Source organism: Ranitomeya variabilis, chromosome 2 (assembly GCF_051348905.1).
Source record: "Ranitomeya variabilis isolate aRanVar5 chromosome 2, aRanVar5.hap1, whole genome shotgun sequence".
Classification (NCBI taxonomy): Eukaryota; Metazoa; Chordata; class Amphibia; order Anura; family Dendrobatidae; genus Ranitomeya; species Ranitomeya variabilis.
In genome coordinates this window covers 198,296,793-198,323,444 of record NC_135233.1, presented here as the reverse complement: position 1 = coordinate 198,323,444, position 26,652 = coordinate 198,296,793, and the positions used below count along the sequence as shown (strand labels likewise).

At 48.0% G+C, this 26,652-nt stretch overlaps 1 protein-coding gene across 4 annotated transcripts in view; it reads left to right on the top strand.

Moving 5' to 3' along the window:
- Positions 1-288: 288 nt before the first annotated feature.
- The window catches only part of TAF7L (TATA-box binding protein associated factor 7 like), a 52,899-nt gene continuing 26,535 nt past the window's right edge, over positions 289-26,652 (top strand). The window contains exons 1-5 of one of the 4 annotated variants that reach the window (XM_077283434.1): positions 289-407; positions 3,621-3,665; positions 6,110-6,183; positions 16,554-16,632; positions 18,174-18,307. In XM_077283434.1, coding sequence (XP_077139549.1) covers positions 3,653-3,665; positions 6,110-6,183; positions 16,554-16,632; positions 18,174-18,307 — 300 coding nt within the window. In that variant the 5' untranslated portion in view covers positions 289-407; positions 3,621-3,652. The other 3 variants (XM_077283435.1, XM_077283436.1, XM_077283437.1) reach the window with 3 other exon arrangements.

Below are 26,652 nucleotides of genomic sequence, written 5' to 3'. Positions count from 1 at the left end.
TTCCCAAGCAGTCCCACTAAGTATCATTCTTGTTTCCCCACGCAGACCCCCAATACGTCACATCATTCCCTTCCCACGCAGACCCCACTACTGCACCCAGCCCACGAAGGTAACATCACCCCCTCCTTCCCCACACATAAGTCCCCCTGTTCCCTGTGCAGCCCCATGTAGGAACGTCCACTGATCCGTCCGCTCCCTCACACTGAGCCCCGTGTAGAGACCCCGCTCCGCTGTGCGGCTCCTCAGCCTCAGTCAGTGTCATTTCTCCAGACCTCAACACCAGCAGTCAGTCACGGATACGGCCCCGCCCCCTCCGGTGACGTCATGCCCCACAGGAACACCGGCAGGCTAGGCACAGGTAGCACTTCCGGGTCGTAGCTCCGGCCTGAGAGACTTCCGTCAACAAGGTGAGTGCGCTGTCCGGGGTCTGTTGTCACCGGGTATGAAGCTCGGGGCACGGAAGGCGCCGGTCACGTGTGGGGGGCTATGTGCCGAGTAACGCATCCTCCGCTTCTACTGGCTCTCACGTGTTTGTAGTGGAGCCGCTGCGTATTCCCTGTTATGGAGGTGAGCTGTGTTCCTGGAGAATTTATAGGGGGTCCAGGCTGCCCATAGAGGCCCGAAACATGAGCAACAAGATGGCTGCTGGTGATAGAGGGGCGCACTGGAGGTCAGGTGATGGCTGCTGGTGATAGAGGGGCGCACTGGTGGTCAGGTGATGTCTGCTGGTGATAGAGGGGGCACTGGTGGTCAGGTGATGTCTACTGGTGATAGAGGACCGAACTGGTGGTCAGGTGATGGCTGGGGATAGAGGGGTGCACTTGTGGTCAGGTGATGGCTGCTGGTGATAGAGGGGGCAGTCACTGGTGGTCAGGTGATGGCTGCTGGTGATAGAGGACCGAACTGGTGGTCAGGTGATGGCTGCTGGTGATAGAAGAGCTCACTGGTGGTCAGGTGATGTCTGCTGGTAATAGAGGAGTTCACTGGCGGTCAGGTGATGGCTGGGGATAGAGGGGTGCACTTGTGGTCAGGTGATTGCTGCTGGTGATAGAGGGGGCACTGGTGGTCAGGTGATGTCTGCTGGTGATAGAGGAGCGCACTGGTGGTCAGGTGATGGCTGGGGATAGAGGGGTGCACTTGTGGTCAGGTGATTGCTGCTGGTGATAGAGGGGTGCACTTGTGGTCAGGTGATGGCTGCTGGTGATAGAGGGGGCAGTCACTGGTGGTCAGGTGATGGCTGCTGGTGATAGAGGGGCGCTGGTGGTCAGGTGATGGCTGCTGGTGATAGAGGACCGAACTGGTGGTCAGGTGATGGCTGCTGGTGATAGAGGACCGAACTGGTGGTCAGGTGATGGCTGCTTGTGATAGAGGGGTGCACTGGTGGTCAGGTGATGGCTGCTGGTGATAGAGTTGCGCACTGGTGGTCAGGTGATGGCTGCTGGTGATAGAGGAGCGCACTGGTGGTCAGGTGATGTCTGCTGGTGACGGGTGCACTGGTGGTCAGGTGATGGCTGCTGGTGATAGAGGAGCGCACTGGTGGTCAGGTGATGGCTGCTGGTGATAGAGGGGAGCACTAGTGGTCAGGTGATGGCTGCTGATGATAGAGGGGCGCACTGGTGGTCAGGTGATGGCGGCTGTTGATAGAGGAGTGCACTGGTGGTCAGGTGATGGCTGGGGATAGAAGGGTGCACTGGTGGTCAGGTGATGGCTGCTGGTGATAGAGGAGCGCACTGGTGGTCAGGTGATGTCTGCTGGTGACGGGTGCACTGGTGGTCAGGTGATGGCTGCTGGTGATAGAGGAGCGCACTGGTGGTCAGGTGATGGCTGCTGGTGATAGAGGGGAGCACTAGTGGTCAGGTGATGGCTGCTGATGATAGAGGGGCGCACTGGTGGTCAGGTGATGGCGGCTGTTGATAGAGGAGTGCACTGGTGGTCAGGTGATGGCTGGGGATAGAAGGGTGCACTGGTGGTCAGGTGATGGCTGCTGGTGATAGAGGAGCGCACTGGTGGTCAGGTGATGGCTGCTGGTGATAGAGGGGCACGCTGGTGGTTAGGTGATGGCTGCTGTTGATAGAGGGGCGCACTGGTGGTCAGGTGATGGCGGCTGGTGATAGAGGAGCGCACTGGGGGTCAGGTGATGGCTGCTGGTGATAGAGGGGTGCACTGGTGGTCAGGTGATGGTTGCTGGTGATAGAGGAGTTCACTGGTGGTCAGGTGATGGCTGCTGGTGATAGAGGGTTGCACTGGTGGTCAGGTGATGGCTGCTGGTGATAGAGGGTTGCACTGGTGGTCAGGTGATGGCTGCTGGTGATAGAGGAGTGCACTGGTGGTCAGGTGATGGCTGGGGATAGAGGGGTGCTCTTGTGGTCAGGTGATGGCTGCTGGTGATAGAGGGGCGCCCTGGTGGTCAGGTGATGGCTGCTGGTGATAGAGGAGCGCACTGGTGGTCAGGTGATGGCTAATGGAGCTGACGAGGAGTTCAAGCTCATACACTTTCATTCTATTAAAGACCGGGCTCTCCTCCTTGGTTCCAGAAACCTTTTCTCTATTTTACCGGGTCCCAGCTGTCAGACCCTCAGTGATCAGTAAGTTATCCCATATTTAACAGGCTGCTTAGACTTCTATGTTCAGTAACGCGCCGCTCCCCAGCCTTCCGGTTTCTTGTTTGCCTGTGGGTTGAGCTCTTCTAATGATTGACAGGTTAGACTAGCGTCACGGTTTATCTGCTGGATCAGACTCTGTGCTGTCCAAAGACAACTTCCGCTGAAGCACAGGACCATTGGAACTAACCAGATATAGTGGTCTGCACGTCTTCAGAGCAGCGATGGCAAACTCTATAGTGAAGAGTAAGCGCTCCGCATATGACCGAACAGTGTTTGCAGGGTCTCTAACAGATCCACTGAACATTGGCTAAATCACCATGTGAACATGGCCCTGTTCTCATGTGTCCTCGTTGGGAGCACAGTGTATGCGATGCGCTCCTGAAGATTGACAGGCCGGAGCGGCAGCATGTCTGTCAGATGCTACAGGAGGTGCACGGGGACACGACATCTCCCCGAATCACGCATTCAGCTTTAGATTAGTGATTACAGTGCTACATTGGACAGAACGTGTGAGTCCTGCAGGACGGGCGGCAACCAAGACAATGAGCATTAAACAAGAAAATTAAGAAAACATTTTTGTGAATGTAGATAATTTTTAATAAGATTACTATTGCAAAGTTTCTTCTGATATCCCAGCACTTTGCAATTTTAACAATTTTTGATGTTGACACCTCTCCTTTAATTGACAAAGTTGCAGATTTTTCACCACTAACGGAGCTTTTAGTAACATTTTTCTGGTAAGGGACAACCCCTATAAGTGGTTAAACTACAGTAATCGGAGCAAAGACTTAAGTGTTTTCATGTTGTGTGCGTTTTCACTGCTCTAATGAAATTGGATATTATCTGTATTCCACTTCTTAGGCCTTTTTCTTATATTTATGTATTTCCTGTGTTTTTCTCATTTGTCTCGCCATTCGGTATTATATAGAAGCTCAGTACAGATCAGGCACAACTACTTTTCCTTCTTTATTATCTTTGTATTTTAAAATCTTGTTCAACTTTTTTTTTTCTTTCCAGCTTTTGGAGAATAAATCAACCGTGAAATCGAGATGATGTCTACAAGTAATGTATAATCCCTCTGAAATATCTTTTCTGCGTGAATGGAAACCCGTTATGTTCTCCAGGCTCCCAAAACACCACCATATCCTTGATATTCTATCAACCAGCACCTTTTGGTGACTTATTACTTTGTCACCATGACATCGTTTTTATTCCTTGGCCGGTGATATGCGAGTAAGGCCGGGGTCACACTTGTGAGCGCAATGCGAGAAACTCGGGCGAGTCTCTCGCATCAATACCCGGCACTCGGGACCAGAGCGTTCAGCTGGATAGAAATACATGCAGCCGCACGCTCCGGTCCCAGTGCCGGGTATTGAGGCGAGAGACTCGCCCACGTTTCTCGCATTGCACTCGCAAGTGTGACCCTGGCCTTAGAGGGGATTCTCGCATTGCACTCGCAAGTGTGACCCCGGCCTTAGAGGGGACTAGTCATGGGGGCATTGATTTCCCCGGACTGTTAGTCTCCCGGATCATTTAAACAAATGATGCAAAGAACGATCGGATGCTGTACATTTAACCGTGTGTGCAGAATTCTTATAAGGAATCACCCACATAGTGGTACATGTATATCTACTGGATAGATTGGATAGACCAATTAGAGAGAAACAAAAACCAATATAATTGACCCAAATAAACGATCTGAACATCAATAATTGGTAATAAAACATCTTTATTATTTGTACAAATGGGTATGTGGTGGCAAAAAAAACCCATTTCCAAACAATGCAATAAAATGCAAAACACAAAACCTGAGTGGTGAGCGCCACACTTCCTCTGCAGGACTAGTTTTTGACCCAGGTATGAATTGCACCCCTAATTTTTGCATATTTATAAACTATATGCTCTATATATGTACAGAGCACGTGAAATATATTATCAATACCTCGAATATTTGTTATAGGCCTAAGGTTATGGGCAATCATTTCTAGCATGTCCCTGACTTAACATCACAGAGGTTGTATACCCTATATGATCCCAGTCTCCGTATCCCTGACACTTCTGATTAGAGATATAGATTGGGGTGACCATTGATATCCTGTACACTACTATATAGTCACTTTCTCTCCTGTGCTCTCGTTTTTCTTTGCCACCACGTGCTCCTTTGTACAAATAATGAAGGTGTTTTATTACTAATTATGATGGTCAGACAATTTAATCGGGTCAATTCTATATTTTTTTTTTTCCCATGGACGTGAGCAGCATCACCGCTGGTTCTTTGCTTATCCCTTCCTCCATGACCATGAGCAGTGAAGCTGGGTGATCTGTCGGTCTCAGATGCTGCTGATCTGTGATTGCTGACAGCGCACGCACCCAGAGGAGATTCTGAAGAAATGCCCAGTTGCACAGCAAGTAGAGATTTCACATATTGCTCTCCAAAGCAGCAAATGTGAGTATCTCTGCAAAGGCTGGACGCAGCACAAAATGGAAATGATCAGCAGAAACTGGGACTTAACACAATTTTTTTGGAGCAAGTTCCAGGTCTGCTTTAACCAGTCACCACTTTTTACCAATATAAACTACGGCCACCACCTTTACCGCCTCTTTAACAGTAGTCTAGCAACCTGCCGATAAGCTTCCAACCTCCTCTGCATAGCACAAAAAATACCTTATAATCCCCTCATGCCACAATCCAATATGACGGGGTCTCTGGTTTTGCTCGGCGCCTCCTCTCTCGGTGCGATCGCCGTCCTCCTACCTTGCTCCTTGTGATGACACGTCCTACATCATCCACAGCACCCCCAATCTGGCATGCTTTGCTTTGCCCCCCTGAAAGCAGAGCACAGCACTGTATGCGCATATGCCAGGAGAGAACAAGAAAGCGCCAAAGTCTCGGACGTAAAGCCGACGCATTCGCATTACAGCAGAGCGAAGTATTCCAGTGCCGGAGAGAAGTTTGTGGTACCGTGTGGATGACGTAGAGCGCGTCAGCACATAAAGCCGGGCAGGAGGACAGCGATTGCGGGGAGAGGTTTGCGATGCGGGATTTTGTCTTTGTGATATGTGTTTGCATAAAAAACATAAGTGAAAATAAAGCTATACCTGCCCAAATAACACACCCTATTGTCCTCTATTGGAAGCACTGGGCACTGTGAATGTTTTCGTGTCCTCGCTATGTGCTATACTTGGTGTAAGCAGTGGACCAAAATGTGGTGTGAACAGAGTTATAGAGAGATTCTGAATCTTTTGCAAGCATTGTGTCCTACTCATGGCAGCTCTGATCCTGGAGGACTGAAATACCCCACTAGGTAGCAGCCAGGACCCCTTACGGTTCCCGAGTGCCATGGGCACAACTTGATAGATGCCGTTCCGGAAGCTGCGCCGTACTGGAATGATGGACGCTGGCATCTGAGTGCTTGCTCTTGTTAACACAGAGACTTTTAAAAAAACAACAATAACAACAAAAAAAATGTTGCCATTCAACAAACTTTCTATTTTTTTCCTCCCAGAACAAAAGGCGTCACGGAACAAAGATGATGCTCCCCATGAATTAGAGAGCCAGTACGTGTTAAGGCTTCCGCAGGTAAGATGCCCCTGACATCACATTATTAGGTTTCCCCACACTGTTGATGCAAGCCATGTGAATGACTCCCTCTCGCTAAGTTTCTACATGGCGCTGTGTCTTCACAAATGTGAAAATACAATATATGTGCAGGCTCGTCTATAGGAGTCTGATCCACTGCGGTCTTTCCACAGCAAAATCCGAGAGGTAAAATCCACACCGTCTGGTGAAGATATGGTGAAATCTGCGAGGAAAATTCATTGTAAAGTGAAATGTAGCAAATATCGAATCTGCGGCTCCGTTTAATTTCCTACGCAGCTTGAGAATGAGATTTCATAACAAGTCATCCACGATGCTGGTGCTGTAATCCGCAGGCTGGAACATCAATGTGCAGACGTGAGCTGTAGGCACAGGAGCACAATGCTGAGCGTGTTACATTACACCCCTGGCACGTGTTCTATGGTATAATGTATTGAGTGCTTCTTCTAAGAGGTAGCACAGCTTCAGCAAGCCCACTTTTTCGTGAACACTTTGCTGAGTATGTGCTACCTTTTTAATGAAAAGTTACATCATGCTCTAGTACACTTTGTGCAGTAAGCGCTGCACTGCTGGTATCAGTAGTCCATGCGGCCATTATGGGGCCCGTGAGTCGGGACGCCCCCTTATACGCCGCCTGCTGTCACAATTTCATCAGTATTTGCGTCCGTAGGATGTAGATACTATTGGATGCAATGATGACACAAGGAGCTGTTGGCTATTCAACATATGCGCCTGAGTTTCAGAACAGTGGGTGTAACAAGATCACATCTGTCCTGCCGTGCAAAGCATCCGTCCTCACTCAGCACAAACTGGAGCAGCGTGTCTGGGAAATGGGGTGAGGTAAGTAGTATCTTTTTATTTTGTCAGTTCTTGAAGGGGACTGTGGGGACAGTATTGCTGCGTAATGGAACCATCATACTGTGTGTGAGGGATGCTGTAGGGTCTATCATATCTTGTGGACACCAGGGCTGTGGAGTCAGTAAGCCAAATCTCCGACTCCTCAGTTTCCAAGACTCCGACTCCACCCAAATGGGCTCTGACTCCACAGCCCTGGTGGACACCAGCATACTGTGTGGTGAGGGGTCTCTGGTGGTCATCATACGGTGTGTAGGAGGCTGTAGGGCCATCATATTGTGTGGTAAGAGGTCTCTGGTGGTGGTCATACGGTGTGTAGGAGGCTGTAGGGCCATCATATTGTGTGAGGTGCTTTGGGACAATCACACTGTGGTGAAGGTTGTGGGGACAATCCTACTTTGTGGCCGGGGACCATCTTACTACATAATGGAACCAAATCAACATTTGTCCCACTGAATCTAGGTCACTTCACAACAATGCAACAACTAATCTCACATATACATATATGTGAGAAGAAGAGATCCCAAATTATATTAAAAGCAGTTTTTATTAATAAACTATTAGAAACACATACAGATGTGGAGCAAAAAATACCGTAGAGGACGCCTCATAAACACCAAAGCACAAATATTAATATAAAAGTGGAATGTGTCTACAGCTACAATGGGTAGTGGAGAAGTAATCAAAGAATACCACATACGTTTGATCAATATCTTCTGTGCCCAGCTTAGTTACTATAGCAACATATGACAGGTATCAAATGGGTGGCAACAGGAAACCGGAGATAATCAATGCAATTACATCACTAGATAAACAATCAAAATGCTGCATCATAGAGCATAGTGGCTCATAAACTATATGATGCACCAAGTCTTGTATGCTAAAAGTTTACCATGTATAATAATAATGACTGACCACCTCATCCCATAACAAGCAATGAGACACAATCATGTGGAAAAGGTTGAATTACCTTGTGCAATGCTGGTGCTCGTGGGATCCCCTCACCCCGACGCGCGTTTCGCCTCCTTCCGGGGGCCCAGAACTGTGTGGGGACTGTCATTATCATACTTTGTTGTCGGCACTGTTGAGCCATCATGCCGTACATTTGGAGGGTACTGTGGGGATCTCCTACTGTGTGTTGGGAGGGTTTGGACATTTTTGCAGTATTATGGTGAAAACACTTTAATAGGGGCAAAATTACTGTGTAAGTGCCGCAATACGTGTTCCTCTCTTTTACTGCACCTATGCACCATGACCCCACAAAATTTTTTTTTTAGGGCAGAGGGCCTAATTAGGACTTTTGCTATGGGATCCTAAGATTTCTATGTATTTTGCTGCATCTACATTTCCAATATGCTTGTCGAGGGGATGATGCAGCTAACACTGCTGTAAGGCGGCTGCAGTGTCACACTGATTATACAGAGTAAGGGGCTCCCTTTCACCACTGGGATTCAGGCTGGGGGGCTAATGGGCATTTATGGCAAGTGGGGTCCAATAAAGGTCTCCAGGTCCGCTCTCTTTGCACTATGACTGTGCCAATCACTACACTGGCATGTATAACACGCTGCTCGGATAATAAGCATGAGAAGTCATCTAGTGGGACTGGAAAATAATGTTACATAAAATGTATAAACTCAAAGCTTTTTTTTTTTCTAAAAATGTTTTAAAATTCACTTGTAAGTATTGATGTGATATTCATCCCGCACGTAGTTACTTCATTGGTGATAAAGGTGTTTATCCGCTGAGAGTCCGCGATGAAGGTTCACATCACATGACAGAAGCAGAGATCTCGGCAAACAGTGCAGAACTGCTGCAAAAATCTGTATAACGGCATGCTACAAAGACTCAGTGGCAATCCATCTCCACGAACCAGTTGGTCCTCCATACCATTCAGGATGGGTTAAAACTAGAGCTTGAGAGTTTTCCCCCTCAATGCCTGAGAATTACCTCACTACAGTCTCTACACCTTCAAGACTCCTTACTTTTAGATCTTCAAGGTCTGTTTCATGCAATTGTGATCTCTCGAGTACCCCTACAGGAGATAGGCAGAGGCCACTATTCTCGCCTATTCCTAGTCGAGAAACCTTCAGGGAAGCACAGAGTTAGCATCAAGACAGACAATTCAACATGGAGTCAATCAAATCTGCAATCCCTCTCATTTGACAGGATTGGGTAATGGCAACAATAGATCTGAAGGATGCCTATTACCATGTGCCAAACCACCCAGATCACCGGAAGTTCCTCAGATTTGCAGTTTCCCATGGTCACCGGGTCAGCCATTGCAAATTCAATGTTCGGCATTTCATCGATGCCACGGGTATTTACAAAGATTGTGGCAGAAGCAGTAATTTTCATTTATCATCAGGGGATTTGCATTATTCCGTATCTAGACGACTTTCTCCTCGTCACACCATCTATCCTTCATCTAAATCTAGATGTGGCAAAAACCTTGGAAATCCTGGAATCCCTGGGCTGAATCTCAAAGTTGGAGAAGTCGGATCTTCGTCCTTCATCAAGGAAGAAATTCCTGGGAATTCTCTTAGATTCAGGGGAAAGAGCATCCTTCTCCTGAAAGGTTGTCATCTTGATCTTTTTCAGAGGATCTCCAAGTTCAGAGACCAGAGAGCTCCTACCCTGAGGGACTCAATGTCTATCCTGGGATCGCTGACATCGTGCATCCAGGCAGTTTCCTGGGCTCAAGCCCATACATGAGTCCTCCAGACTCTCATGTTCTTTTATCTTGGAAAAGGCATCAAAATTCTCTAACCAGGAGAGTTCCCCATCCTTGTCACGTGTAGTCTTTTTTTTCGTGGTGGCTAAACTACCAGAACCTTCAGCGGGGAGTTAGTTGGGATCAGCTTTCCCTGAAGTTACTCACTTCAGACGCCAGTCAGAGAGGCTGGGGTGCTGTGGTAGAGAAAACCCACTTCCAGGAATTATGGGCCCCACACATCAGATCAAGCTCCTCAAACTTCAGAGAATTGAAGGCAGTAGAGGAGGCGTTGAAAGCCGCATCTGCTCTTGTCCAAGGTCATCATGTATGTGTCTATTCCGACAATATGACCACAGTAGCCTACCTCCGGCACCAGGGAGGCACGAAATATGCCAGTTTGAAATCAACCGCTGCAAGGATTTTTTCCTGGGTAGAGAAACCTCTTTTGTCCATAACAGAAGTCCATCTATCCTGGACCAAGCAGTCTTTCTATATCCCTTGTGTCAAGATGGTGGATTCCGGATGTGGATCTATTTGCCTATGTCCAGAACGCGAAGCTGAACTCATTCTTTTTCCCTCATGGAGAGTGGAGAATAGAGGCTTTTTGTCACCCTTGGAGGTTCAACCTGGGCTATGCCAGTGTAATTTCCTTCTCATTTAGCCTCTTCTCTCGCTCCTCTTTGCTCTATGGGTGGCCACCAACTTGCCTCATGTGACCAGGAAGCAGCAGAAGCTTCCAAGATTGCATTGTTATCTGCTCACTCCTATGTCCTTCTTCTGATCTACAGAGAAAATAGTCCTTTACACACAGCCTCATATGTACCATATTTTTCGGACTATAAGATGCATTGGACCATAAGACGCACCTAGGTTTTAGAGGAGGAAATTGGGAAAAAAAACTGAAGCAGAAAATGTGGTTAATTCTGTATTTAATATACCCTACCCTGGTACGCATGGACCCCCCATCACTATCTTGGTATGCCTGGCCCTCCCATCCTTATCCTGGTATGCATGGCCCCCCTCATCACTATCCTGGTATGCATGGCCCCCCTCATCACTTTCCTGGTATGCATGGCCCCCTCATCCCTATCCTGGTATGCATGGCCTCCTCATCCCTATCCTGGTATGCATGGCCTCCTCATCCCTATCCTGGTATGCATGGCCTCCTCATCCCTATCCTGGTATGCATGGCCTCCTCATCCCTATCCTGGCATGCATGGCCTCCTCATCCCTATCCTGGTATGTATGGCCTCCTCATCCCTATCCTGGTATGCATGGCCCCCTCATCCATATCCTGGTATGCATGGCCTCCTCATCCCTATCCTGGTATGCGTGGCCGCCTCATCCGTATCCTGGTATGTGTGGCCCCCTCATCCCTATCCTGGTATGCGTGGCCCCCTCATCCCTATCCTGGTATGCATGGCCCCCTCATCCCTATCCTGGTATGCATGGCGCCCTCATCCCTATCCTGGTGTGCATGGCCCCCCTCATCTCTATCCAGGTATGCAGGACCCCCCACCTCCTCCTAGTATGCATGGCTCCATCCCTATTCTGGTATGATTGACCCACAATCCGGTCCTGGCATGCGTGGCTCCATCCTTATAATTGGCCCCCACCACCATCATGGCCTCATCTGAAAACATTAAAGGGAATCTGTCACCCCAAAATTCGCCTATAAGCTAAGGCCACCGGCATCAGGGCTTATCTACAGCATTCTGTAATGCATTCTAGAATGCTGTAGATAAGCCCCCGATGTAACCTGAAAGGTGAGAAATAAAGGTTATATTATACTCACCCAGGGGCGGTCCCGCTGCGGTCCTGTCCGAAGGGCATCTCAGTCCGGGTCCAGCCCCTCCCATCTTCATACGATGACGTCCTCTTCTTTGCTTCCTGTCGTGGCTCCTGCGCAGGCGTACTGATTTGCCCTGTTGAGGGCAGAGCAAAGTACTACAGTGTTCAGGCATCGGGAAAGGTCAGAGAGGCCCGGCACTTGCGCACTACGGAACTTTGCTCTGCCCTCAAAAGGGCAAATCAGTACGCCTGTGCAAGAGCCACGGCAGGAAGCAAAGAAGAGGACGTCATCGCATGAAGATTGGAGGCGCTGGAGCCGGACCGCGACGCCCATCGGATAGGACCGCCTTCGGACCACCCCTGGGTGAGCATAATATAACCTGTATTTCTTACCTTTCAGGATACATTGGGGGCTTATCTACAGCATTACAGAATGCATTACAGAATGCTGTAGATAAGCCCCTGATGCCGGTGGCCTTAGCTTATAGGCGAATTTTGGGGTGACAGATTCCCTTTAAAAAAAAAAAAACCCATTACACTTACCTTCCCGGCGTTCCCTCGCAACGTCTTGTTCCGATGCCAGCAGCTGCTTTATGCTTGTAAGTAACGCATGGCAGGGATGTTATGTGCTGCTTGCAAGCCGAAGGGCAGCTGCCGGAATACTCACTGCTCTGCACGCTGGGACTGTGTGTTCTCAGAGCAGTGAGTATTCATTGCTCTTCAGTAGCGCACACAGTGTCATCCGGAGCCTTCCTGCAGCTGCTGGTCGGTTATGTGTGCCGTTATAAATGAATATTCACCTCTCTAGGTGTGGAGAAAGGTGAATATTTATTTCTCTTAAGTAGCGGTACACGTGACCGCCAGCAGGCAGCCGGTGGCTGACACTGTGCGCGCTACTGAAGAGCAATGAATACTCTCCTTTCTGCGCACACAGTCCCAGCGTGCAGAGCAGTGAGTATTGCGGCAGCTGCCCTTTGGCTTACAAGCAGCACATAACGTCTTTGCCATGCGCTGCTTACAAGCATAAAGCAGCTGCTGGCATCTGAACAAGATGCTGCGAGGGAGCACCGGGATGGTAAGTGTAATGTTTGTTTGTTTGTTTTTTTAATGTTTACTGATGGGGCCAATAATACCAAGACGCTATTAACCCCTTTCTGTCATCGGACGTACTATTCCGTCTATGTGGGGTGGGCCCTACTTCCCAAGGATGGAATAGTACGTCCAGCGCGATCAGCCGCGCTCACGGGGGGGATCGCGGCCTTGTGTCAACTGACTATCGCAGCTGACATCCGGCACTATGTGCCAGGAGCGGTCACGGACCGCCCCCAGCACATTAACCCCCGGCACACTGCGATCAAACATGATCGCAGTGTTCCGGCGGTATAGGGAAGCATCGCGCAGGGAGGGGGCTCCCTGCGGGCTTCCCTGAGACCCTCGGAGAAGCGCGATGTGATCGCGTTGCTCCGAGCGTCTCTTACCTCATATCCCTGCAGGCCCTGGATCCAAAATGGCCGCGGGGCTGCATCCGGGTCCTGCAGGGACTACTTCCGGGTCCAGAGCAGGCGCTGGTAAGCTGTGCAAACTGTCAGATCAGCGATCTGTGATGTCCCCCCCCTGGGAAAAAGTAAAAAAATAAAATTCCACATGTGTAAAAAATAAATAAATAAAAAAAAAAAACTAAATAAAGAAAAAAAAATATATATATAATATTCCCATAAATACATTTCTTTATCTAAATAAAAAAAACAAACAATAAAAGTACACATATTTAGTATCGCCGCGTCCGTAACGACCCAACCTATAAAACTGTCCCACCAGTTAACCCCTTCAGTGAACACCGTAAGAAAAAAAGAAAAAAACTAGGCAAAAAACGCTTTATTATACTGCCGAACAAAAAGTGGAATAACACGCGATCAAAAAGACGGATATAAATAACCATGGTACCGCTGAAAAAGTCATCTTGTCCCGCAAAAAAGGAGCCGCCATACAGCATCATAAGCAAAAAATAAAAAAAGTTATAGTCCTCAGAATAAAGCGATGCCAAAATAATTATTTTTTTTATAAAATAGCTTTTATTGTATAAAAGCGCCAAAACATAAAAAAGATATAAATGAGATATCGCTGTAATCGTACTGACCCGAAGAATAAAACTGCTTTATCCATTTTACCAAACGTGGAACGGTATAAACGCATCCCCCAAAAGAAACTCATGAATAGCTGGTTTTTGGTCATTCTGCCTCACAAAAATCGGAATAAAAAGCGATCAAAAACTGTCACGTGTCCGAAAATGTTACCAATAAAAACGTCAACTCGTCCCGCAAAAAACAAGACCTCACATGACTCTGTGGACCAAAATATGGAAAAATTATAGCTCTCAAAATGTGGAGACGCAAAAACTTTTTGCTATAAAAAGCGTCTTTTAGTGTGTGACAGCTGCCAATCATAAAAATCCGCTATAAAAAACGCTATAAAAGTAAATCAAACCCCCCCTTCATCACCCCCTTAGTTAGGGAAAAATAATAAAATTAAAAAAATGTATTTATTACCATTTTCCCATTAGGGTTAGGGCTAGGGTTAGGGTTGGGGCTAAAGTTAGGGTTAGGGTTGGGGCTAAAGTTAGGGTTTAGATTACATTTACGGTTGGGATTAGGGTTGGGATTAGAGTTAGGGGTGTGTCAGGGTTAGGGGTGTGGTTAGGGTTACTGTTGGGATTAGGGTTAGGGGTGTGTTTGGATTAGGGTTTCAGGTAGAATTGGGGAGTTTCCACTGTTCAGGCACATCAGGGGCTCTCCAAACGCGACATGGCGTCCGATCTCAATTCCAGCCAATTCTGCGTTGAAAAAGTTAAACAGTGCTCCTTCCCTTCCGAGCTCTCCCGTGCCCCCAAACAGGGGTTTACCCCAACATATGGGGTATCAGCGTACTCGGGACAAATTGGACAACAACTTTTGGGGTCCAAGTTCTCTTGTTATCCTTGTGAAAATAAAAATTTGGGGGGCTAAAAATCAGAATTTTTATTTTCACGGCTCTGCGTTATAAACTGTAGTGAAACACTTGGGGGTTCAAAGTTCTCACAACACATCTAGATAAGTTCCTTGGGAGGTCTAGTTTCCAGTATGGGGTCACTTGCTGGGGGTTTCTACCGTTTGGGTACATCAGGGGCTCTGCAAATGCAACGTGATGCCTGCAGACCAATCCATCTAAGTCTGCATTCCAAATGGCACTCCTTCCCTTCCGAGCTCTGCCATGCGCCCAAACAGTGGTTCCTCCCCACATATGGGGTATCAGCGTACTCAGGACAAATTGGACAACAACTATTGGGGTCCAATTTATCCTGTTACCCTTGTGAAAATACAAAACTGGGGGCTAAAAAATCATTTTTGTGAAAAAAAAAAAAAATATATATATATATTTTCACGGCTCTGCGTTATAAACTGTAGTGAAACACTTGGGGGTTCAAAGCTCTCAAAACACATCTAGATAAGTTCCTTAGGGGGTCTACTTTTCAAAATGGTGTCACTTGTTGGGGGTGTTTTAATGTTTAAGCACATCAGGGGCTCTCCAAACGCGACATGGTGTCCCATCTCAATTCCAGTCAATTTTGCATTGAAAAGTCAAACGGCGCTCCTTCCCTTCCGAGCTCTGCCATTCGCCCAAACAGTGGTTTACCCCCACATGTGGGGTATCGTTGTACTCAGGACAAATTGCACAACAACCTTTGTGGTCTAATTTCTTCTCTTACCCTTGGGAAAATAAAAAATTGGGGGCGAAAAGATAATTTTTGTGAAAAAATATGATTTTTTATTTTTACAGCCCTGCATTATAAACTTCTGTGAAGCACTTGGTGGGTCAAAGTGCTCACCACACATCTAGATAAGTTCCTTAGGGGGTCTACTTTCCAAAATGGTGTCACTTGTGGGGGGTTTCAATGTTTAAGCACATCAGGGGCTCTCCAAACACAACATGGCGTCCCATCTCAATTCCAGTCAATTTTGCATTGAAAAGTAAAATGGCGCTCCTTTCCTTCCGAGCTCTGCCATGCGCCCAAACAGTGGTTTACCCCAACATATGGGGTATCAGCGTACTCAGGACAAATTGTACAACAACTTTTGCAGTCCATTTTCTCCTGTTACCCTTGGCAAAATAAAACAAATTGGAGCTGAAATAAATTTTGTGTGAAAAAAAGTTAAATGTTCATTTTTATTTAAACATTCCAAAAATTCGAAGAAAAAAGCCAGCTCACCTAATGAAACACCGGTGCACAGAGGGCCATCCTGGTCAGACGTGAATACATAATGAAGAAAAAAGTTCACCTCCAGCTCCTGGGATAAAATTACCAAATTTGTTTATTCAAAAATATCTTTAAAATTCCATTGAGGATTCCGGGACACAAAACATCAGACAGATGAAAGAGCGACGCGTTTCGATCAACACAGTGATCTTTGTCAAAGCTCTTGACATATTCCGCAACACTTTACAATTTTACAACACTTTACAATTTTAAGTTTTGATAAAATCCCAGTCTTCTCTGCTGTAGATGTAGCATTCTATAATTCTAAGTGTCACATCCCTTGAATCGGGCTCTCTGCCCCTACATTATGCTGCTTTCAGATTAAATGGTAAAACCTGCTGACAAATTCCCTTTAATGCAGGAGAAGGTGGACCATAATTTTGGTCACAGGAGAAAAAGTAGAGACCGCTACCATTCCCCAAAATGTAATATATGGACAAATTGTCACAGCATTTATACTGGAAGTATATGCGGATAGTCTTTATTTGACTTTCCCTAACGAGTTTGGGATAATGCATTTAGAGGGACAGCCCCTTTAATTTGCTGTACTGTTTGTATTTTTTTTGTTTCTGTTTTGGTATTTTAATACTTTTTTTTTTATGTAAAGGGATGATGGTAGAATAAATAGGAAATGATCTTTCAATAGTGCTATGTGACTGGGCTTTTTGAAAACCCTTTGTATGCTGATATTGTGTCTTCTAGGAATATGCATCAACAGTGAGAAGAATGGTGCAGTCTGGCAACGTCAGTGCCAAAGACAGACTGTCAATTGAATTGCATCGTAAGTAAAATAAAAGCCGTAAAACAGTGGAGAAGAAAAATAATTTATTCTGCTCCTTTTTAACCTCACACTATCAAATACACAGATTAGGGAAAGAAGAGGCCGACTTAGGCTGGTTTCACACTTGCGTTTTGATCTGCAGCGTTTGTACAGAAAAAAACGCATGCGTTTTTTTCCCCTATGTTTAACATTAAAAACGCATGCGTTTTTTGTACGCGTTTGGCCGCGTTTAACGACGCATGCGTTTTTTTGCTGCATGCGTTCTGTCGCAGAAATGCAACATGTAGTAATTTCTAGAGGTGTTTTTTTACCGCAAAAAAACGTTTTGTTTATGTAAACGCATGCTTTTTTAAGCACATGCGTTTGCTTGCGTTAAAAACGCATGCGTTTTTATAGAAAAAAACAATACACCCTGATAAGCCACCCCCCACCATCAAGATGATAAAGGGATGATAACCCTATCCCTAACCCTAGGGATCCAAACCCTAACCCTAGGGATCCTAACCCTATCCCTAACCCTAGCTATTTCTATTTATAGTGGGTTTTCTAGTTGATTTTGATGATTGGCAGCTGTCACACACTTCTCAGCATGTGTTTCAAAAACGCAAACGCATGAAAAAACGCATGTAAACGCCTCAAAAAGCCGCGTTTTTTTTACCGCATGCAAAAAACGCATGCGTCTAAAAAACGCAGCGTTTGCACGCGTTTACATGCGTTTTTTCACCACCTGCGGGTTTTTTTTAAACGCTGCGTTTTTAAACGCAAATGTGAAACCAGCCTTATCTGACATCCCAGAAATAGGTCTGAGTGACACTTACCACCCCTTTATACAATAGGATGGAATTTCCTGCAGGGTGGGGTAACTACAAATTATCCTGTACTCGCCCCTTGGACATGCGCCATGCATCATTAGCACCCAGAGGGGGTGTGACTTTACCACTGCAGTCAATCCGTATCTGCTGATCGCCTGCAGTCTTCACATTCTATCCATGCTGTCTTCTTCTCATAAAATAAAACTCAATCAGTGACAATGAATGTTTTAATTTACTTGTTGGAAACATACTATTATAAACTGTCAAGTTGTAACATTGAAAAAATGTGCGGTATGAAGGGCTGAAGGAAATGTGCGGTATGAAGGGCTGAAGGAAATGTGCGGTATGAAGGGCTGAAGAAAATGTGCGGTATGAAGGGCTGAAGAAAATGTGCGGTATGAAGGGCTGAAGAAAATGTGTGGTATGAAGGGCTGAAGAAAATGTGCGGTATGAAGGGCTGAAGAAAATGTGCTGTATGAAGGGCTGAAGAAAATGTGTGTGGTATGAAGGGCTGAAGAAAATGTGCGGTATGAAGGGCTAAAGAAAATGTGTGCGGTATGAAGGGCTGAAGAAAATGTGTGCGGTATGAAGGGCTGAAGAAAATGTGTGTGGTATGGAGGGCTGAAGAAAATGTGCGGTATGAAGGGCTGAAGAAAATGTGTGCGGTATGAAGGGCTGAAGAAAATGTGTGCGGTATGAAGGTGTGACTAATTCTGTCACTGTTTGCAGCGGATGGCCGTCACGGGATTGTGCGGGTTGATAGGGTCCCACTTGCTGCCAAGCTCGTCGATGTTCCCTGTGTACTAGAGTGTCTGAAAACCATTGACAAGAAGACTTTCTACAAGACTGCGGACATCTGCCAGGTACAGTTGTTTTTTTCTTCCTCTAGCAATTTGATCTTAACTTTTTCCTCCTCTTCGTCCAAGAGGCATAACTTGTTTTTTTTTATTTTTCTCTCCACATAACGGTGTCAGGGCTTTTGAATGACACCGTTAATTTTATCATGGGATCCACTGGAAAACAGGACATTTTTGTGTGTTGCCAATTTTCGGATATGGGGCTGTGTGAGGGCTTATTTTTTGCACCCTGATTGTATGTTTTAATTTATCCCATTTTGGGGTAGATACAATGTCTTGATCGCCTCTTAATACATTTCATTACAGTGTTGTGGCAACCAAAAAAAGTAATTCTGGCGTTTTGATTTTTTTCTTTATTACACTGTTTACTGATTGGATTAATTTACTTCACATTTTGATAGGTTGGACTTTAATGAACGCAGCGATACCAAATATGTGTGTATTTTGTTTTTGTTTTTTAATGGGACCAAAGGGGGTGAATTGTGGGATATATATACTTTTTTATGGTGTATTAGTCAGTCTCCTTAGTAATTTCTCCTTCGCCTCACTGGGGGACACAGTCCGTGGGTGTATGCTGCTGCCACTAGGAGGCTGACAATAAGTGATACACCCTCCTGCTGGCTCTCAGCTAACCAGTTCTTGCTTAGTGTCTGTAGGAGGCACACGGGTCTGGTTCAGACCCCAACGTTTTTATTTTATTTTTTACTTTTCTGTAAATTTTTATTTTTTCATTAACGGAGTGAAGGGGGTGACGGTTCCTTTCAAGGTTCCGATCTCCCCCGAACCATCAACAGGCGAGCACGGCGAGTACCCTCTTCGACGTGGGAAGCCATGCCTGAGCTCACTTCAGGGGCGACGGTTCCTTCACGGTTCCGATCTCCCCACACCAGCAGCAGGCGACCACATGGAGTGTCGCCTCCATGTATCCTCTCCTGGAGCCAGGCCTAATGCCAGACAACTGCATAGCTCCCAACCGTCCCGCATTGTGCGGGACTGTCCTGGTTTTCAGCCTGTGCCCCGCTGTCCAGCGCAGGACGCGCTGATCCCGCAGACAGCAGGACCGACACGCCCCCTTGTGTTAAGCCATGCCCCGGGCCCTTACCCTTCCATGTTCGGTATGGCTGCCTGCTTTCTGTGCACAGGACCTGTGATGAGGTCACAGGAGGGGAGGAGTCAGGGGTCACATGATCGGGACCTCCGAAGTGCTGGTTGCCAACTTGCCGCTGCAGGATGAGGTAAGTAATGGCTGTGTGTGGGGTCAGGAGGTGTACAGTGTGGATGTAGCAGAGCTGTGTGTGTGCGAGGTGTGCGGAGCGGTGTGTGTGCGAGGTGTGGGGAGCGGAGCCGTGTGTGTGCGAGGTGTGGGGAGGGGAGCCGTGTGTGTGCGAGGTGTGTGGAGCGGAGCCGTGTGTGTGCGAGGTGTGCGGAGCGGAGCCGTGTGTGTGCGAGGTGTGGGGAGCGGAGCCGTGTGTGTGCGAGGTGTGCGGAGCAGAGCCGTGTGTGCGAGGTGTACGGAGCGGAGCCGTGTGTGTGCGAGGTGTGCGGAGCGGAGCGAGGTGTGCGGAGCAGTGTGTGTGCGAGGTGTACGGAGCAGAGCCGTGTGTACGAGGTGTGTGCGAGGTGTACGGAGCAGAGCCGTGTGTGCGGGGTGTACGGAGCAGAGCCGTGTGTGCGGGGTGTACGGAGCAGAGCCGTGTGTGTGCGAGGTGTACGGAGCGGAGCCGTGTGTGTGTGCGAGGTGTACGGAGCAGAGTCGTGTGTGTATGCGAGGTGTACGGAGCAGAGCCGTGTGTGTACGGAGCGGAGCCGTGTGTATGAGGTGTACGGAGCGGAGCTGAATGTGTACGAGGTGTATGGAGCGGAGCGCGTGTGTACGGAGCGGAACCGTGTGTGCAAAGTGTACGGAGCACAGCGGCGTGTGTAGGAGTAGCTATGTGTGGCCATTATATGGTACGAAGTATCATGTGCGGCCAATATACAGTACGGAGCATCATGTGCGGTCATTATACAATATGGAGCATCATGTGCAGCCAGTATACAGTATGGAGCATCATGTGCGGTCATTATACAGTATGGAGCATCATGTGCGGTCATTATACAGTATGGAGCATCATGTGTGGCCATTGTACACTATGGAGCATCGTGTGTGGTCATTATACAGTATGGAGCGTCGTGTGTGGTCATTATACAGTATGGAGCGTCGTGTGTGGCCATTGTACACTATGGAGCGTCATGTGTGGCCATTGTACAGTATGGAGCGTCGTGTGTGGCCACTACAGTATGGAGCGTCGTGTGTGGCCATTGTACACTATGGAGCGTCGTGTGTGGCCATTGTACAATATGGAGCGTCGTGTGTGGCCATTGTACAGTATGGAGCGTCGTGTGTGGCCATTGTACACTATGGAGCGTTGTGTGTGGCCATTGTACACTATGGAGCGTCGTGTGTGGCCATTGTACACTATGGAGCGTCGTGTGTGGCCATTGTACACTATGGAGCGTCGTGTGTGGCCATTGTACAATATGGAGCGTCGTGTGTGGCCATTGTACAGCATGGAGCGTCGTGTGTGGCCATTGTACAGTATGGAGCGTCGTGTGTGGCCATTGTACAGTATGGAGCGTCGTGTGTGGCCATTGTACACTATGGAGCGTCGTGTGTGGCCATTGTACACTATGGAGCGTCGTGTGTGGCCATTGTACAATATGGAGCGTCGTGTGTGGCCATTGTACAGCATGGAGCGTCGTGTGTGGCCATTGTACACTATGGAGCGTCGTGTGTGGCCATTGTACAGTATGGAGCGTCGTGTGTGGCCATTGTACACTATGGAGCGTCGTGTGTGGCCATTGTACACTATGGAGCGTCGTGTGTGGCCATTGTACAGTATGGAGCGTCGTGTGTGGCCATTGTACACTATGGAGCGTCGTGTGTGGCCATTGTACACTATGGAGCGTCGTGTGTGGCCATTGTACAGTATGGAGCGTCGTGTGTGGCCACTGTACACTATGGAGCGTCGTGTGTGGCCATTGTACACTATGGAGCGTCGTGTGTGGCCACTGTACAATATGGAGCGTCTTGTGTGGCCATTGTACAGTATGGAGCGTCGTGTGTGGCCATTGTACACTATGGAGCGTCGTGTGTGGCCATTGTACACTATGGAGCGTCGTGTGTGGCCATTGTACAGTATGGAGCGTCGTGTGTGGCCACTGTACAGTATGGAGCGTCGTGTGTGGCCACTGTACACTATGGAGCGTCGTGTGTGGCCATTGTACACTATGGAGCGTCGTGTGTGGCCACTGTACAATATGGAGCGTCTTGTGTGGCCATTGTACAGTATGGAGCGTCGTGTGTGGCCATTGTACAATATGGAGCGTCGTGTGTGGCCATTGTACAATATGGAGCGTCGTGTGTGGCCATTGTACAATATGGAGCGTCGTGTGTGGCCATTGTACAGTATGGAGCGTCGTGTGTGGCCACTGTACAGTATGGAGCGTCGTGTGTGGCCATTGTACAATATGGAGCGTCGTGTGTGGCCATTGTACACTATGGAGCGTCGTGTGTGGCCATTGTACAATATGGAGCGTCGTGTGTGGCCATATTTTTTTTGTTCACAATGTTTTGCAAACAATAATTATGATCAGAAGTGCTAAATGGGTGTGGTTGGGGCGTGGCTAGTTGTGAAATGGGTGTGGTCAGAGGTGTGGCCTAAAATTTGCCGCTGTGCGCGACGCTGACTTTGTCCCTCTTTCCCTTCCTCAAAAGTTGGGAGGTATGCAACTGGCCCAGTCCACCCGGGGGCTGAACTCTTTGGATGTACAGAGGCCCCTTTCTATGGCGTCCGAGCAGCCCCCACTGTCCCACCACTGTGAAAGCAGATGGCACAAGGAGGCGGACGGTTCCTCTCCACCTCCCTAACAAACGGATGATGGATTGAAGTTTATCCCTGCACCGTCCACGCTGCTCAGAACAGCGCTGAAACCCACATCCGCGGCGACTCCATGCCGGGACGCGCACCGATGGTGGCTGGATCCATCTTCAGAGGGATATCCAGACAGGCAGCCTTAGCCACTTTCCTGTGGCCCACCTCCCTGAGGTAACGCTCCGGCCAGCTGCAAAAATCTAGCCCCCGGCTTCGGCCGATGTGTAGGCCGCATCCTGGAAGTCTCCCCTGGAACGCCCCCCTGGTGTCGCCCGCCGGCTACAGAAATTTAGGCCCCGGCTTGGGCCTATTCAACATCGTGTCCGTGGCTCCTCCCCCCGAATTGGCGCTTCTCGCTCTGTGCGAGATTTTATCAACTCTGCAACTCCCGGTGGCCATCTTGGTCCACCCGGCCAGCTCACACTGGGGTGACTTTTTTTGCATTAAAGGGGCACATCGACTCTAGTACCCGGGTAAGAAAGTACCTGACCAGTCCCTTAAAGGCACACGACCAGTATTCCCTGGTCTTAATTGCACACGACCAGTATTCCCTGGTCTTAAAGGCACATGACCAGTATTCCCTGGTCTTAAAGGCGCACGACCAGTATTCCCTGGTCTTAAAGGCACACGACCAGTATTCCCTGGTCTTAAAGGCACACGACCAGTATTCCCTGGTCTTAACCCCTTTCTGACCGCGGACGGGATAGTACGTCCAAGGTCAGAAGCCCCGCTTTGATGCGGGCTCCGGCGGTGAGCCCGCATCAAAGCCGGGACATGTCAGCTGTTTTGAACAGCTGACATGTGCCCGTAATAGGCGCCGGCAGAATCGCGATCTGCCCGCGCCTATTAACTAGTTAAATGCCGCTGTCAAACGCAGACAGCGGCATTTAACGGCCGGGCGGCCAGAAATGATGGCATCGCCGACCACCGTCACATGATCGGAGGTCGGCGACGCTTCAGAATAGTAACCATAGAGGTCCTTGAGACCTCTATGGTTACTGATCCCCGGCAGCTGTGAGCGCCACCCTGTGGTCAGCGCTCACAGCACACCTGATTTTCTGCTACATAGCAGCGAACAGCAGATCGCTGCTATGTAGCAGAGGCGATCGCGCTGTGCCTGCTTCTAGCCTCCCATGGAGACTGTTGAAGCATGGCAAAAGTTTAAAAAAAAGTAAAAAAAAATGTGAAAAAAAATAAAAGTTTAAATCACCGCCCTTTCGCCCCAATCAAAATAAATCAATAAAAAAATCAAACCTACGCATATTTGGTATCGCCGCGTTCAGAATTGCCCGATCTATCAATAAAAAAAAAGCAGTAACCTGATCGCTAAACGGCGTAGCGAGAAAAAAATTTGAAACACCAGAATTACGTTTTTTTGGTCGCCGCAACATTGCATTAAAATGCAATAACGGGCGATCAAAAGAACGTATCTGCACCAAAATTCTATCATTAAAAATGTCAGCTCGGCACGCAAAAAATAAGCCCTCAACAGCCCCAGATCATGAAAAATGGAGACGCTACGAGTATCGGAAAATGGCGCGATTTTTTTTTTTTTAAGCAAACTTTGGAATTTTTTTCCACCACTTAGATAAAAAATAACCTAGTCATGTTAGGTGTCTGTGATCTCGTAATGACCTGGAGAATCATAATGGCAGGTCAGTTTTAGCATTTAGTGAACCTAGCAAAAAAGCCAAACAAAAAACAAGTGTGGGACTGCACTTTTTTTGCAATTTCACTGCACTTGGAATTTTTTTCCCGTTTTCTAGTACACGACATGCTAAAACCAATGATGTCGTTCAAAAGTACAACTCGTCCCGCAAAAAATAAGCCCTCACATGGCCAAATTGACGGAAAAATAAAAAAGTTATGGCTCTGGGAAGGAGGGGAGTGAAAAACGAACACGGAAAAACGGAAAATCCCAAGGTCATGAAGGGGTTAAAGCCACACGACCAGTAGTCCCTGGTCTTAAAGGCACATGACCAGTATTCCCTGGTCTTAAAGGCACACGACCAGTATACCCTGTCTTAAAGGCACATGACCAGTATTCCCTGGTCTTAAAGGCACACGACTAGTATTCCCTGGTCATAAAGGCACACGACCAGTATTCCCTGGTCTTAAAGGCACACGACTAGTATTCCCTGGTCTTAAAGGCACACGACCAGTATTCCCTGGTCTTAAAGGCGCATGACCAGTATCCCCTGGTCTTAAAGGCGCATGACCAGTATTCCCTGGTCTTAAAGGCAATGACCAGTATTCCCTGGCCTTAAAGGCGCATGACCAGTATTCTTTGTTCTTAAAGGCGCATGACCAGTATTCTCTTCTTAAAGGCGCATGACCAGTATTCCCTGGTCATAAAGGCGCATGACCAGTATTCCCTGGTCATAAAGGCGCATGACCAGTATTCCCTGGTCTTAAGGGCGCATGATTAATCCGAGGAGCCCTCCGCCGCCGACCCCAGCTTATCCTCTAGTTCCCCTCAGTGGACTTCGTCACTGACCGCAATCCATGGTTCTCTGACCAAGAGATTGAATCCCTCTGTGTACCCTCTGTGGCTCGGAGTGCTTGCAGGACCGATATACATGGTCCCTATCCTACATGGGAGCCGTCGGCTAGCAGGGGCCGCAAGTATTCTAGAAACGTACAGGCATCTAGAAAACGGAAGTTTTCGTTTCCTGCTCCCTCAATAATGATTGGATGACAACAAGGCTCTGAATATGGATTGGATATTGCCTGAACTTGCCAGAGCTTCAGAGAAGAGTAACCAATCTCGGTACATTGACGAAGACTCTGGTTCTGCTCTAGACTATGCAGTGTCCCTTATAAGGAGACTAAACTCCCTTGTAGAGCATTTGCCATTCAGTTCGGATAAGCGATTTACTGGACAGAAGCCTCTACGTGGGATGCCATGCCTGGCCTGATTTTTAAGGGCGAAGGGGCCTTTAAAGGGCACCGATCTCCCCACACCATCAACAGACGAGCACACGGAGTTTCGCCTCCATGTTTCCTCTTCTGCATGCAGGCCTAACGCCAGACAATGTGTCCTGTCCACCCGGAGATCTGAACTCTGTGGATGTACAGAGGCACCCTTTTTGGCATACGAGCACCCCCCTCTGCATCACCACTATTTAGCGGATGATGCAAGAAGGCGGACAATTCCTCTCCACTTCCCTGTTAAGAGGTGGTTGGATCGAGGGTTCCTAATTTTTATCTCTGCACCGTCAAACGAGAGCGGCGATGGCAAGAGACTATGACCTGCTGGATGAAGCCGCACATTCTGCCACGGGGCAGATTAACCGGGTAGAATCTCCTGTGGTATACCTTCCAGTATCTCTACCTGATGGGTCATCAATTAAAAGTACCACGAACTGTCAGGTAGCAAATCTGGTTTGTTCCGTCTTGCGGCTTCGGGTTCAGCGCTCTATCCTCCCTAGCCGCCGCATGGATTGCTAGAGTAATGGTCTCCTGGCTGGAGACCTTAGCTACCTTGATTCACACCAGTAACAACTGGCCAATCAAATCTTTTGAGCGGGAGACCTGCAAAGGATTGTATAAGGATTGTCCAGCACAGTCTAGATCTAAGGGATCTTGGTTCCAAAAAGGGGAACGAAAAGTAAGACCGACCCTGGACCTCAAACTTCTAACAACCTTTGACATGGTCCTCCTTCTTCGGATGGAGTTCCTCCGCTCAGCCATTACTTCAACAGAAAAAGGTGCAGTTTCTGGCATCCATCGACATTCAGGATGCTTGCCCTCTTCAAAAATTCCTTCGCCTTTCCACTCGTCAACAGCATTTTCAAGTCACAACCTTGTCCTTCGGCCTTGCTTCCACACCCAGAGTGTTCGCACGGGTCATGGCAGATGTCATGTTTCTCTTGCACCCTAGAGGCGTGCTCGTCCTGCCCTGTTTGGTCGACTGTCTAGCCGCCCTTCCAGGACTATGCTGAGTCATCTATATCACTTGCGATACCCACTCCCTGGCAGCTACACTTAGACAAGTTCTCCTCATTTCCAGCCCAGCAGATATCCTTTTTGGGGATGATCCTGCACACTTCTAGAAGGATGGTAATTCTCCCTCCAGACAAGGTCATGGGCCTTCAACAGGGAGCTCGCGCAAGGAGAGTTCTGAGGACTTGATTACTCACCCCCTCATTTCATTCGATTTGCTAGGAGGGTTCTGTTGAAAAATGGTGACGACAATGGAAGCGGTTTCCTTCGCTTCACTCGTTTTCAGCAAGTCAAACAAGACTTTCAGACGATAGTTTCTGAGCTCCTTCTTCATCCAGGGCCTTTCTCCCAGTTCAATGGTTATTAGTAACTACCATTGCCAGTCTTCTCCCTATCATTGCTCTGGAGATCCAAATGGTAGTCCTACAGCAGGTTCACTGCCTTCTGGCGGGTCACCCTATCCGAATTCAATTGGATAATGCCTCGGCAGTG